The following is a 15,322-nucleotide window of genomic DNA, read 5'->3' on the forward strand; positions in this document are numbered from 1 at the left end:
TATATTCCCAGTCCCTCCTTATCCTTTTTCATAACTATCCTAAATCTAACAGAGTGTTGGTCTCTATATTTAATTAATGATATATTTGTATTAGTTGCAGTACAGATAATGATGATCCATGGGATGAGAAGATTTTCCTACGATGAAAGGCTGATTAAAGTGGTCTACATTATCCAGAGTTCAGATGAATATTAGGTGATCTCATTGAATTCCTTCATAACCTTAAATATTTCAACAGATACAGACAATAGCTTCCACTGAGTGGACAATATAGAACAGGTAGTCATAGTTTTAGGATAAGGGCCTATTCGTTTACAACTGAGATAAGGGAACATTTCTTCATTTGCAAGTTGGAAATCTGTGGAATTCTCTATCCTAGAGGGTTGTGGATGTGCCATTATTGAATATGTATAAGTCTGCGATTGATGTACTTTCTCATCAAAAATCTATGTTTATTACACAGTAAAGTAAACATGGCCTGTGTCATTGTAGCTATACTATAACATGTACTACAAGAACTATTTGAAATGGTCTGATTAAAAACGTCAGGACGAAAGACTTAATCCTTTCACCCTCACACTTACAAACCTCAAACCTCAGTGAAGATTCAACCCTATCTCCACATTAATGATTTAATTGGGGTGGCCATTATCCCAAAGGATGACTCCAGTGTGCTCCACTTCATCAAGTTTGCATGGCTTGAAGTTGACTTGATGTTGCAAATAAGTCAACCTTATAGCATTTGGCACCACAAGGATACTGATTGCATTCACTGGTCATTAGATATGCTGGGTTTCCTATTGTTCTAAATGCTCTAAGACAGGTCATAAGGTCAACCTTATCAGATAATTTTTCAGTGTGAATTCTAGAAACACTGAACAGCTTGAAGTCCATCACCTTTAGTCCTGAAAAATTCTCAATGTAGCTCAAATTACTCAAAAAGGACAAGGTATCTCAAAAGGTTTAAGCTCCAGGTGATTCATACTGCTACCGTGCAGCAGCAACACAAGAGGCGTTTTCCCTAACAGGGTGTGATGCCTTCAAACCAAAAATATATTCTGACTATCACACAATGGAGTAATGTGGTATATGAATTTCAGTGAGTTTTGAGAAGATTTGTAGCTCAGGTTGAGGTTCTGAATGTAGGTTTGCTCGCTGAGCTGGAAAATTCATTTTCAGACATTTGTCAATGTACTAGGTAACATCTTTAGTGAGCCTCTGCAAGAAGCACTGCTGATGATTCCTGCTTTCGACTTACGTGTTTGGGATTCTTTGGGTGTTTGTTGATAGATTTCCAGTTGGAATGCCATACTTCTAGGAATTCTCGTGTGCACCTCTGTTTAGCTTGCCCTAGGATGGATGTGTTGTCCCAGTCAAAGTGGAGCTGGGACGGGGGAATGGTGTTGGACAGGGCTGTGGGAGGTGTTGGGGGTGGGGTTGGGGTGAGGGGCAGTGTGGGGAGCGCGGGAGTGGTGTTGCACGGGGTTAGAGGATGGGGGTGTGGGGTTGGGGGGGGGGGGGGGAGGTGTCGGATGGGGTTGGGGGGGCGGTGTTGCGGGGCGGGGGCAGAGTGGGAAGCAGGGGGCCAGTGTTGGATGGTGTTGGGGGTGGGGGGATGGGGAGATGTTGGAGGGATTGGGAGCGGGGCTGGGGTTGGGGGAGGTGTTGGACGAGATTGGGGGTGGGGGGATGGGGTTGGGGCTGGGGTGGGGTTAGGGGGCAGAGGTGGAATTGGGGGTGGGGGCAGGGCAGTGTTGGACGGGATGGGGGTCGGGGGGGAGGTGTTGGACAGGGTTGGGGGTGGGGGCAATGTTGCACAGGGTTAGGGAGTGAGGGGGACGGTGTTGCACGGGGTTAGGGAGTGGGGGGGGGGCAGTGTGCAGTGTTGTACAGTTTTGGGGGCGAGGACACGGTGTGGGAGGCGAGGTCTTGCGCGCTGTGTGCTACTGCAGTCTCCTGAACGAGGAGCAGACTTTAAAAACTCCAAGCCCCAGAGGAAAGGCATTTAATCGATTAACCAAATAATCGATTATCCGAATGAAATAGTGCCTGCCCATCGTGTTCGGATAATCGAGTTTCCCCTGTAAATATCCCAAAGACTGGCAGATCATAATGAACAGAAATCTTTTTGACTGTTTGCTACTAGAAAAGTACTGATTATAATCAAGCACACTGCATAACCAATTAGACATTTGCTGGATAATTCTGAGTGTGCAAAGACATAAACTGACAGTCAACTTAGGATTGAGAGTTGGCTCAGTGTGGCAAACTTGCATACTGGAAGCTACATATTAATAGAGGGGGCCTGGTTATTTGCAGACATACACTGCACATCGATCAATTCAACAGAAAAAGGGAGTCATTTCTCAGGGAAATGTCTTAACCAGAGTAAACCTTCTTAGTTTTTTTTAAAAAGCCTGGTATTAGAATGTCAATCACCATTAATTGGTGCATTCTCCATAGCAAGGCTTCGACAAGAGTCCACCTGACAACCAATCAGTACTCTCATGCCATATAAATGTTGGTTTTCCCTTTGTATGGTATTCTTGTGAATTGTCCTGATGGGTAAAAGCCTCAACAAAGTGTTTTTTTAAACAGTAATACTCAAGCTTTACACTGTCAAACAACTAATGATAAACGATAACTCCCCTCATCTCAATTTCATCATCAGCTCCATTTCTAACAACACACTAAAAACAGACAACTGAAAATCAGAATAAGATCCTGATCCATTTAAACCCATTAGAAATACCATGACAGAACTTTTGTTGAGACCAAGATCTTCAGAGCTTGACTACTCATTTTAATTGTTAAATGCTCAACAGTTTTCAGGTTTGGATTAGTAAATCATTTATTTGCAGTGAAGGACGTTTTGAACAAGCTGTATTTGTTATGGTTTTATTTCTGATAATGTTTAAATAAATAACCCATAAAACCCAAGCTGTGAATTTCAAGAGAACTTTTTATACAAGGACTGAAACATATTTTTAGTGTCCAACTTTTAGTAGAGAATCACACACTTACTATTTCCAGCTCTTTCATTGTTTTAGAATGTTCACCATTTGTAAGGGAATCCAGTAAATTATCCACCATATTCACACTGTAGTCTTCATTGCTTGCCAAGAACTGCTGTACACTTGGAAAAAAACAGACTCTCGATATTAGTGAATGCTTTGATTTCTGGTTGCTTTACTTACAGGTTATTTTACATAGTCATTTGCTCCTACAAATATTGACAAATGAATCACGTTCAGACTTGACCAGAAAATGTCCGATGACAGATTTGTGCATTTCTTAAAAAAAACAACATAACCAATCATTGGCATGTAACTAGCCTTGTTTTGAAAATAAAGACAAACTTCTAATATCATACATATGAACATTGTTATAAATGATTTGGACGTGAATATAGGAGGTATTGTTAGTAAGTTTACAGACACCAAAGTTGGAGATGTAGTGGACAATGAAGAAGATTATCTCAGCATACAGTAAGACCCTGATCAGGTGGATTAATGGGCTGAGGAGTGGCAGATGGAGTTTAATTTAGGCAACTGTGAGGTGCTGCATTTTGGGAAAGCAAATCAGAGCAGGATTTATACACGTAATGACAAGGACCTGGAGAGTGCTGCTGAACAAAGAGACCTGGGAGTGCAGCTTCATAATTCATTGAAGGTTGAGTCATAGGTAGATTAGGGAAGTGAAGGTGGCATTTGGTACACTTTCCTTTATTGGTCAGAGCATCGAGGATAGGAGTTGGGAGGTCATGTTGCAGCTGTATAGGACATTAGTTAGGCCAGTGTTGGCATACTGCGTGCAAATCTGGTCTCCTTCCTATCGGAGGGATGTTGTGAAACTCGAAAGGGTTCAGAAAAGGTTTACAAGAATGTTGCCAGGGTTGGAGGATTTGAGTTAAGATTAGAGTAGTACTGGAAAAGCACAGCAGATCAGACAGCATCTGAAGAGCAGGAAAATCGACGTTTTGGGCAAAAGCCCTTGATCAGGAATGAGGCTGGGAGCCTCAAGAGTGGAGAGATAAATGGGACGGGGGTGGGGAGGGGGAGAGAGTGGAGGAAGGTAGCTGAGAGTTAAATAGGTGGATAGAGGTTGGGGTGAAACTGGTGAAATCCACATTGATGCCAGTGGGTTGGAGGGTCCTGATGCGGAAGATGAGGCGTTCTTCCTCCAGACATTGGGTGGTAAGGGAGTGGCGATGGAGGCGGCCCAGGACTTGCATGTTCTCGGCAGAGTGGGATGGGGAGTTGAAATGTTCAGTCATTTCAGGGGTTGATCGGTGCGGGTATCCCACGGATGTTCTCTGAAGCGCTCTGTGAATAGGTGTCCAATCGGGAGCAACGGATAGAATAAATGACATCGGTGGAAGTACAGGTGAATCTTTGATGGATGTGGAAAGCTCCTTTGGGGCCTTGATCGGAAGTGACGAGGGGGGGGGGGGGGGGGGGGGGGGGGAGGGTTGTGATGGCGGTTTTGCAATTCCTGCGGAAGCAGGGGAAGGTACCAGGAATGGGGGGGGGTGGGGGGGCGGCATGGACCTGACCAAATAGTCACACAGGGAACAGATTTTACGGAAACGGATAGTGGTGGGAAGGAAAATATATCTCCGGTGGTGGTTTCTGTTTGTAGGTGGCATAAATGTTGGAGGGTGATGCGCTGTACGTGGAGGATGGCGGGGTGGAAGGCGAGGACCGGGGTGGGTTGGAGGGTGGCATCCACTGCTCCCGATGCGGACTCCTCTACATTGGGGAGATTGGACACCTATTCATAGAGCGCTTCAGAGAACATCTCTGGGACACCCGCACCAATCAGCCCCATCGCCCCGTAGCTGAACATTTCAACTCCCCCTCCCACTCTGCCGAGAACATGCAGGTCCTGGGCCTCCTCCATCGCCACTCCCTCACCACCCGACACATGGAGGGAGAACGTCTCATCTTCCGCCTTAGGACCCTTCAACCCCATGGCATCAATGTGGACTTCATCAGTTTCCTCATTTCCCCTCCCACCCCACCTTACCCCAGTTCCAACCTTCTAGCTCAGTACCGTCCTCACGACCTGTCCCACCTATCTATCTTCCTTCCCACCTATCTGCACCACCCTTCCCTCCGACCTTAGATCATTACCTCCACCTCCAGCCATCTATTGCACTCTCAGCTACCTTTCCCCAGCTCCACCCTCTTTCATTTATCTCTCCACCCGAGGCTCCCAGCCTCAGTCCTGATAAAGGGCTTTTGCCTGAAACATCAATTTTCCTGCTCCTCGGATGCTGCCTGACCTGCTGTGCCTTTCCAGCACCACTCTAATCTTGACTCTGATCTCCAGCATCTGTAGTATTCACTTTCACCTCAAGGTGTTTGAGCTATACGCAGAGGCTGAATAGGCTGGGGCTGTTTTGCCTCGTGGCGGAGGCTGAGAGGAGACCTTAGAGAGGTGTAGAAAATCATGAGGGGCACGGATAGTGTAAATAGACAAGATCTTTTTCCTGGAGTGGGGGAGTCCAGAACTAGAGGGCATTGGTTCAGGATGAGAGGTGAAAGATATAAAAGTTATGTAAGGGGCAACTTTTTCACGCAGAGGGTGATCATGTATGTAATGAGCTGCCAAAGGAAGTGGTGGAGGCTGGTACAATTACAGGATTTAAAAGGCATCTGGATGGGTATAGGAATAGGAAGGGTTTAGAGGGACACTGGCCAGGTGCTGGCAAGTGGGACTACATTAGGTTAGGATATGTGGTCAGCATGGACGAGTTGGACCGAAGAGTCTGTTTCCGTGCTGTACATCTCTATGACTCTATTTGTAAGCAATTAATAAGATAAATTTCATTTAGGTAAGTCTCAGTAGCATTGTGCCTTTTTCTTTTTAAAATGTTTTCCTGAAGTTATCTCAGCAGGAAACTAGTTATAGGAAACAGAATTGTTTTAGTTTGTCTCAATTTAGAAACTGAGGGGCTTCATTCCATAATCAGATGACTATTCTGTGCTGCCAACTGTGATATCACTCTCCAATTAAGATTATACATTGGAATGGAACAATCAAGATTGGCACTACATTTCTGACGCTCATTCACTAGTGCTGGAGTGTACATGCCAACTTTCATGGGTTTCCTTAAAGAATTAGGGTTGGTACTCACCTGAAGGATCCCGACATACCCAATTCATCACCATATGTTGAATATACCAGGTCAGAATCCTCTTTACTGAGATTAGCACAAGTAGAATCATAAACTGGAGCGTAAGAACTGAATGGTCCATAATTCAAGTAGGTCACTGCAAAAATATAACAGCGGCAAATAAAAGCAATTCACTTCCAAAGGAAACCCTGTACAAAACAAAAAGTCAGGTTATTATGGTCATGCCTTGATCTAACAGTGCGATGAATTTGTTAGTGAAACAGATGACTCTAGTATAGTGTGTTAAATTCTACATGTAAGCTCCTTAAATTTCCAAGCAAATTAGAACTCCATTCAATACTTTACCATTGAACGTTTTTGCTTAAAAATTAAAATCAGTTCCCAGAGCAAGTGCAGTGGCAATAATATCGGCAAGTTCAGTGAAGGTATTATGGAACCACCCTGCTGCTCTCTGTGCCATCCTTGCCTTTGCAGAAGGTATGTAAAACTGCTAAAAAGGCTTACATCTATCTAACTTTCATGGAACCAATACATTTGCAGCACTAACCTGGAATGACTTTATTACGTTTGTCCTCCTTAAATCCTTGCAGGGTATTGATTCCAGACTGTAATCTGCCAGCCATCATACCGAGCTTCACTGGACAGTAACTTGGGTCTGCAATACAGCAATAGCATGCTTTGGTAATACTGTGCGAAGTGAATGTAAGTGATCAAGTAAAATGACAGCACTGGACATGGACTTAGGTGGAGCAGTTTACGTGAAAACATCCCTCTCACTTTTGGGTCCTGCCTTTGAATATACCCCAATAAATATGATAGAAGTCCAATTTTATTTACTGGTCTTAGGGATATTTAATAGGATCTAAAATTTCAGCCCAGGCCCCAGTCAGCTCATGTTCCCAGTAGAAAAGAGCACACAATCACTCATCGACAGGTCACCATGTCGTTGGTGTGGTGAAGTCAATAAGTAGCAGTTGGAAGTGCTCTTCACAAGCTGAGGCTAAGAGAGAATGCTGACTATGAACAATGTCCAGCCTAGATTGCAGAAACTATAAGGAATTGATGGCAATAGCCAATATTAGAAGAAAAATACTCGAATCCAGAGGGCAACTATTCCTTAACTAGGTGAAAAGTCACAGCCTATCAGCATCTAACACTGATAAAGCCAACAAAGCACAACCAAGTGTGAAGGCCAAAAGAACTGACTGAAGCACTGGGCATGAGGACGCAATGGAGGGAACTGTGTAACAGGACCTTGTGAATTACTAATCATCTTACTGCAGTTAGACTGATAAGCTCTAGCACGCTGAAATATTCTGGCACAACACAACTGGCTTTCCCATCAATCTCCTACCTCCCATGTCAGGTTCCACGACATTAAGAATTCCAAGGGTAGTGGTGCCATCAACTTTTCTTCTTTGGAATTCAAACTGAAAATAAAAATTGAAAATGTAGAGAATTCTAAACATGTAAAGATTCACAGTTTCCTTTTTCTTCCAATGCAAGACGGTGTTATATTCTTCCAAAGGTGCTGAAAACCCACTACAACTTTACCTGTGCCTTGAGATGTCAGCACTTGGTGTGATGGAAAGTCAGTTTTTTTTGGGAAAAAAAAGTAAGAAATCCTCAAACAACACCTTGACACATCATATTAAATAAAGGAAACATCATTTACCTTACTGTCTATTTTACGCCGGGTCAGTTTTCCAGAAGATTCCTCAATAATACGATCAACTTTTTCCAATTCCCTGTCAATCACATGATTGCTGCTGCTGGATGTATCCTCAGTAGATTCCTTTTCCAGCCTTTGTAAACCAGTCAACAGAAAATAATCATTGATCACACAACCACTTGCTGTCTCCTTAACATTACTGAAGTACATCCCCATATTTAACTTTGATATGCATGACAATGGACAATCACAGAATCCTCAGAATTCTAACAACATGCATGCTGTAAAGGAGAAATCAATATTTAACATTTTCAGATGTTAATGTTTGGATGAGATGTTAAACCCAGACCCCCCCTCTGCTCGCTCAGCAAGATGTAAAAGATCCCATGGTCCTATTTTGAATAAAATCAATATCTGGTCATTATCACATTGTTGCTTGTCAGCACAGTGCATGAAAACTGGCTGTCTCACCTACGAGTGACTAAACAAATATTCATCATTGGCTATAAAGCTCTGTGAGTTGGTCTATGGTTATAAAGTCATGACATAAATTTAAGTCTCTTCCTAATGTAATAAAAAATGGTTTCAACAGTTCTCTCAGATATTAAATGACATTTCGTATAAGCTTAATTAAGAACAACAGTATATAATTGCTGTAGACATGTTTTCTATCAGCCTTCCTTTGCCAATTTGTCCTCTGACTAACTTTATCTCACCTCATATACTGTAATACATTTCTACAGGTACTGGTGCTCTGCCAATATGTCACCAAGTTGTATATGAACTTTGACAGTGAGGATTCTCAACCAAAGTTATCATGGGGGATGTCACAATTAAGTCACTTGCCTCACAATCTCCATCAATTCTCCGCTCATAAACACCTACTCAAGTATCACTTATCACCCCAAATACTGAATATGTAACACCAGTGCCAGTATGGTCAGTGCATCAGATTTAAAGTAAACAATTTCTATGTCAACGTTAGTGCACTATTATTGGAACAAGGATGCAATAGACTTTTTTTTGTGAATATTCTTACCAGATTGTATTTACACACATTCTCAAAAACTGTCAGCAATTGTCTAAACGAATGCTTTAACGAAATACCTGCTTTGCTAACTATATGAAATGTTTTCAATGTGTAGACACTTACTGTATGAAAACTCAGCTCTCGTCCCAATTAAGACATTTTATTTCTTTTCACCAAAATTAGTAAAATAGAAACACTGATCACCATGCTAACAGTTTCATGCATGCTGGGAGAAGTAATGAGCTGCTTTCGCAACAACTTACCTTTGGTCTTCATTCTGCTGATCAGCTGATCTATCCCTGTCATCAATTTGCATAGATTCCCCTCTGGAATCCCCCTCATCTTTCCTGCGCTCCCCATTGTAGTCTCCTGTCCTTAGCTTCTCCCCCTGCTTATGGGATTTCTCCAGATCCTGCATGAAATCTATACTCTGCTTCAGGCTTTGGATTTTCTCCTAGAAAGACAAACACATACTAAGTGAGACTTTCACATGGAATACTCAGTGCCACGGTTAAATGGTCACAGATGAAGAACTGAATAACTAACAGTTGCTACTTTTGGATCAATTCGGGTACCAAGTTAACATGTGGAAAAACGTATTTCACTTTGACTTGTCTTCAAAATGGACAAACTGCATAAATGTTGTATTTGCACATTTTCCTGACATCTCAGCTTTTCAGAGTCAGTACACATTGAAAGAACTTACTTAGGAAGATCCTAATGCAGAAAACTCTCCAATACAATTCTCTCTAGAGTGGTCAATCCTGACAGGTAAAGTGGAAACTCAATGTAGAGCTCCACTGGGTCTGCAAACACAGCACTTAATAGCAGTCATCAAATAAAACGGAACACTGAACAAGTATCCAAATGTTGGTTCCAAGGTCAAGTTTCAAGATGTTGTTGAGACTGAATTAGGAATCAAGCCACATTTAGCAACATAATTTATTGAAAAGCCTCAAGAGCTTAGTCAATTTTAATCAAGCAATATATGGGGATGCATTGCTGAGAGAAGGGCATTGACATGTGATCAGCAACACTGAAGAGCAGGTACGGTGAGGATCCCATAACAGGCAGTCAGCATCATCCAGAGGAACAAGTGAGATGAGGACCCTGTGACAGGTAGTCAGAATCATCAAACCTACTGAGGTTCTACCTGTGCCTGGTGTTGCGAAGGATGGGACTGGCCTTGTTGTCATGGAACAGTCCAAAAAGTTAGACCATTCCATATCATCTGTCCTTCGTGGAGAAATTTGCAAAGAAAAACATCTTTGACCATAGTTTATCAGGAAGTAGTCAGCGTGTAGCGTCCTCAAGACCCTGCAGGGGAAAAAACGTGGATTTTTTCTGTCGGGTTGCTCCCTGAGCACACTGTCAAAGTCATTTGGCAGAATGCCTCAGCACCAGAACTTTCCAACAAGCACAAGACATCGCATGGCTGGTGGTGAGAAGGGCACTACCTATTCAATCCATCACATATGCCCAGATTCTCTGTGCCCTCAGAGTGGCTGCTGTTTATATGGCTGCTTGTTCAAGCAGTAGTTTGCAGATGAGCTGGAGCCAAGGGTTACGTGCAAATGGGAATTCAGCTGACAAGTAGTTGACTGATAATTGGTCACAAGTCCAAAGACCAATGACAAAGGCTTTTTGCCTATTAATAACTCTGTAATGGGCTGAACAGGTGGCTGAGGAGCTTTGGGCTGTGAACAAGGTGGCGAGAAGTCATCAGGTCTGCAAACTCAGGGGCTGAATCTGTTGTCTGCAGTACAAAAAAACCTGTTTAACATATTTATTTTTTCTTCAGCAGTTGCTATAAGCTGTGACTTTCAATAACTATGTTAGGGACCTTTACAAGCATCTTGAAAATAACTGAAGCATCTAGAAATGCAAGATTGAGAAGTCGAGTTCTGATTAGCACAAGTAACATCTCAGTCAATTCTGTGAAGAAGGACCATTGAACTGCCTTCCCAGTCTTTTCCTCCAACCACAGCAGCAATTCTTTTTCCCTTCTCGTGTCTGTTTCTCTTGTACATGTAATGAAAGGTTTACGGGGGTTGGGGGGTGCAGGAGGGAGTTGCTCAGAGTTTTAACCAGTAGAATTACATGCCACCAGTTCATAAAGGTCTACCTGTACCTGGAGTTTACTTATTCGTAATCAATAGTAATTCTCATTAAATACTGAAATCGGATTATACTTTGTCAACCTGAGTCTAAAAAAAGCACAGGAAAATTGGGGAATTCCACATACTTTTCAAATCTTTAAATTTTGTTATCATTCTAGGAATTGTAAGGTTTAATTTTCAGCATGCTACCCCCATTAGGTGCAACACAGTTCTGAACATAAACACTGACTCTGGCAGTTCGAAGTATTTAAATAGCAAACAAATTTCAGTTTTCTCCAGGCGAGCAATTAAACAGTTATGAAATAAAAATATATTTAGTGATTGACCTGGCTAAGAATTTTCATTCCAGAGTGTAATAACTTCTTCGCAGCCTTATAGTAGATGGTGTCTGGCCTGTTATAGGTCATGGCATTTTCACACATCATTTTAAAATCTCCCTGTAAAATAAAGAGAGATTTGAAGTGAAAAATTGATTTCAATATTTTGGTTACAATACAAAAACCTGTTAATGCTACTTATACTGAGTCAAGACATACCTCTATATTCTCTGTGACATTACACATGACAAACTGGATGAAGTATTCTTTTGTAATATTTAGGTGACACCAGCTAATACAGATGACATTATTCTAAGTTGAAGCTATGTCGCTTCAAGGACACAGAGTTTAATTGCTGTTAATTATAATGATGAGGTCAAAAGGTTTGTTAGGTTTCTTTCTTGAGATTCTTATACACTCAAAGCAACTCCAAAATGCCAACTTCTGTGAACAGCCATGATTTATTTCAGCAAATAAAAGCTTTTGGAGGATCACTTAACACTTCATGATGCTTGTGAGGCGTATCAAGCGAGGCTCTCTGAATAAGGGTCCTCCCTTTATCCAGAGTTTTACATCACAGTCAGTCAGTCAGGCATGCCAGACACAACCCCCTGCCACTCCCCCATAAACACATGCCACCCTAAAACAATGTAAAGTGATTAGGGTATTCCTTAAAACAGTATTTACAGAGATTGACACTTCCTGCCTGCAAGATAGAACCACACACCCCCCCCACCATGAACACAGGACATCCAATTTCTTACAGGTCAGCAGAACAAATTAACCCTTTAATATTTCATTCCCCTCTTTTATCATTCCATGATAACCAACTAAAAGGCACTATCAGCTTATTCAGAAGACTCTACCAGTATTTAAGCAAGTTATTGACACACAACATACAATGATTATAACAAGAATTACTAGTCCACGTAGCAGACAGGATCCCCAGGATCCTCCCACATGGAAGAAGAGTGTTCACCAGTAAAGTTCTTAAATTGGCAGCCTTTACTGATCAGTCCACCCCCTCCAAGTTGAGTGGAAACAAGCCAATTATCCAAAATCTCCTTCAGTAAAGTCCAACCTGAAAACAAAATCTATTCTGGCAGAGGTCAGTTCTGTTGTGTACAGTGGATAGGGAGCCCAGGCGTCTGGAGATGCAGGGACCAGTGCTGTTCCTGCAAGGTCATTGGGGTCCTATGCAATGAGATGTGTTCTCAAGGCAAGGTGCATATTTGTGGGATTAGCTGTAGCCATCAGTTTGGATTTGGCCATCTTTGTGTTCACCTTTGCAAATTCCAACTGGAGAGTCTGAGGATTTTCAGGATCAAATTGAATGTTGTTTAATGCATTCTTTGCTGCTTCTGCTCCCGCTCTGCTGTCAGATGTAACAAAGCCAATTGGCTGTTTTGATATTAGCTTGGTCAGTGACCCTTCATATCCCTTAAATGGCCGAAACAAAAGGTAAAGCTCACGTGGTTTAACATCCACAGGAAGGCCACTGACTAAAAGCATACTGATCTCCTCTTCACCATTGTTAGCTTCATCACTTTTCGTGCTCATGACTGGGAAGCTGCTTGAATTGTTGTGACCCCCTATTTTGGGCAGGTGTTGTGGTGCTGAGAGCAGGAGGGGTCACCAGAATGGGGCGATAAGATCTGGGATCAATTGTCTATCAGAAGCGCTGAGAAAGGTTCCCAGGAATGTGACTTGGCACTGAGTGTGCAATGGGTAACATTTCCAGGGGGCTGGGTAAGTGGAGTGAGACTTGGATCAGGGGCGGGTGGTGGCCCAAAGGCATGCTTTTCCTGTGAATGAAGAAACTTTAGAGACGATGCTAGGTGCTGGAACTATCTTTGCATTTCCTCTCTCTTTCCCTCCTTGCCAAGGTGGATATCAGTATAAAGACAATCAATAAGCATTGGTAATGAAGCATCAGGTACTGGAGTGACCCACAGGAGTTTTGACACAAAGTGTGAACACCCATGCATCTGCCATATTTGTTTTTCTGGGTCAGGGACCTCCCCCTGTAAATGCGGCACTGTAGCAATGTCTGGTATGCCTGTTGTTTGAGGTAGGTGATTGATTTAGCGCTTGCTAGTTCACAGAAGACACAATAGAATTGCAAGCCATTGCCGCGTCTTTGGCAGCTCGATCAGTTCTGGCATTGCCATTGCTGATGTCCGTGTTGTCCATTATGTGGGCAGCACATTTGATTATCGCCAATTGCTTGGGGAGGAGGATGGCTTCGAGGAGATTTTGGACAAATACTGAGTTCTGAATAGGTGTCCCTGAAGAGGTCAGAAATCCGCGTTGTGACCATAGCTGGTGATCAGCGTCGTTATTTTGAAACATTATTGGCAGACTAGACACGCCAGGAGGTATGTCCATTTTATTCCCACTTGATAGTCCAGCTTGGCATTTCAATCAATTCCTTATTTTGGGTTCAGTTTCTCAGTTTTTCCTGTTTTTCTCTACTCATATCATAATCCCCACACTGACATTTCAGCACCTCATACACTCTAATCCCTCTCTGACATGTGTTATTCTCCCAGCTGGCCTAGTTATATTTATTTGTTATTTCCTCAGCAGTCTTTCTCCACGTGGATAAAGTTTTCCATTTAGTTCCTGCATTACGTTTTCAAATTGCCTCCTCTCCTTTTAAACATTTATCCATGGCCCAACAGCCTCCCATCAGCCAAATTTCATTTTTCCACTTTTTATTTAAACATGCTGACAGGCGCCTGAACGGCTCCTCATTCTGAGGGGTCATTCCTGCGTAACCAATGCAAAGGGGTTCTGACACCAACTTATCCAACGTCTGTCCCTTTTTTTAAAAAAAAGTTTTCACTTCCTAACTTATCTCTATATATTAGTCTAGTTTCTTCAGTCTCCACACCCATTTCAGAGTCCTGGCCTTCACGTGGGGGATATCCCCTCTTAATAACTGGTCCAGGGCAGGGTGGTTGAGACAGACACAGTAGTTACCCTTTATCTTATGTACTATGTTCTGGGGTCTCAAACCTCGCTATTAGAGGACTCTAACCTCCGATCTCCAATGGGAGTCTAACCTCCCTGGGAAAAATTCATTGGCATACAAGTGCATAAGTTATCTCAGAGATTCTGTCACTACAGAGCCCCAGGGGACGAGGGGTCGACTGAGTGATAGGTTTAGTGAGAGAGATCAAGGTAAATTTTATCTAGTGGGCCCATCCATCTCACGTTACCATCAAGCAGGTGATCACTTCCTCAATCTGCCTAGAAGCTCCATATATGTTGGAATCCCACTCCCATCGCCAAATGTTAGGTTCCCTTCTTGAGGTTCTTACACGCTCAATGCAACGGCAACATGCCTACTTATGTGAACAGCCACAATTTACTTCAGCAAGTACAAGCTTTTGGAGGATCACTTAACACTCTTTGTGATGCTTGTGGAGTGTGGCTCTCCAAACAAGGGATCTGTCCTCCCTTTAGCCAGGATTTTACATCACAGTCAGTGGCTCAGATAGTCTTGTTTCTTTGATAGGTGGCATCGAAACTTGAGTCATTGAAAAGTGACAGACACAAAAAGTGTGCGGAAGTACTGACTTTACATTATTTTTACAATTAGAGAATGTCATACAACACTTTCAGAGTCAAACAATCTTCTACTCTAGAGGACATCAACACTATCACAATCACAGAGTCATAGACATGTATAGCTCAGAAACAGACCCTTTGGTCCAACTCATCCATGCCGACTAGATATCCTAAACTAATCTAGTTCCATTTGCCAGAACTCGGCCCATATTCCTGTAAATCCTTCCCATACATAAACCCATTCAGATGTCTTTTAAATGTTGCAGTCGTACTAGCCTCCACCACTTCCTCTAGCAGCTCATTCCATACATGTACCACACTTTGCTTGGAAAAGTTGCCCCTTAGGTCCTTTTTAAGATTTTTCATTCTCACCCTAAACGGATGCCCTCTAGTTCTGGATGCCTCCACTCTAGTGGCGTGACACAAGGATTGGTGGTGGGTCCACTGCATTTCATCATTCATGTA

General features: G+C 42.7%; 1 protein-coding gene across 2 annotated transcripts in view; it reads right to left on the bottom strand.

Annotated features, from left to right (window-relative positions):
* brd7 (bromodomain containing 7) overlaps nt 1-15,322 on the bottom strand; it is a 54,114-nt gene that overhangs the window by 18,406 nt on the left and 20,386 nt on the right. For both annotated transcript variants that reach the window (XM_060838124.1, XM_060838125.1), the window contains exons 6-12: nt 11,291-11,401; nt 9,108-9,298; nt 7,818-7,947; nt 7,497-7,572; nt 6,690-6,797; nt 6,143-6,278; nt 3,025-3,136 (exon numbers count right to left, since the gene is read on the bottom strand). In XM_060838124.1, coding sequence (XP_060694107.1) covers nt 3,025-3,136; nt 6,143-6,278; nt 6,690-6,797; nt 7,497-7,572; nt 7,818-7,947; nt 9,108-9,298; nt 11,291-11,401 — 864 coding nt within the window. The remainder of the gene's footprint in view (nt 1-3,024; nt 3,137-6,142; nt 6,279-6,689; nt 6,798-7,496; nt 7,573-7,817; nt 7,948-9,107; nt 9,299-11,290; nt 11,402-15,322) is intronic.

This window comes from Hemiscyllium ocellatum, chromosome 17 (assembly GCF_020745735.1).
Source record: "Hemiscyllium ocellatum isolate sHemOce1 chromosome 17, sHemOce1.pat.X.cur, whole genome shotgun sequence".
Classification (NCBI taxonomy): Eukaryota; Metazoa; Chordata; class Chondrichthyes; order Orectolobiformes; family Hemiscylliidae; genus Hemiscyllium; species Hemiscyllium ocellatum.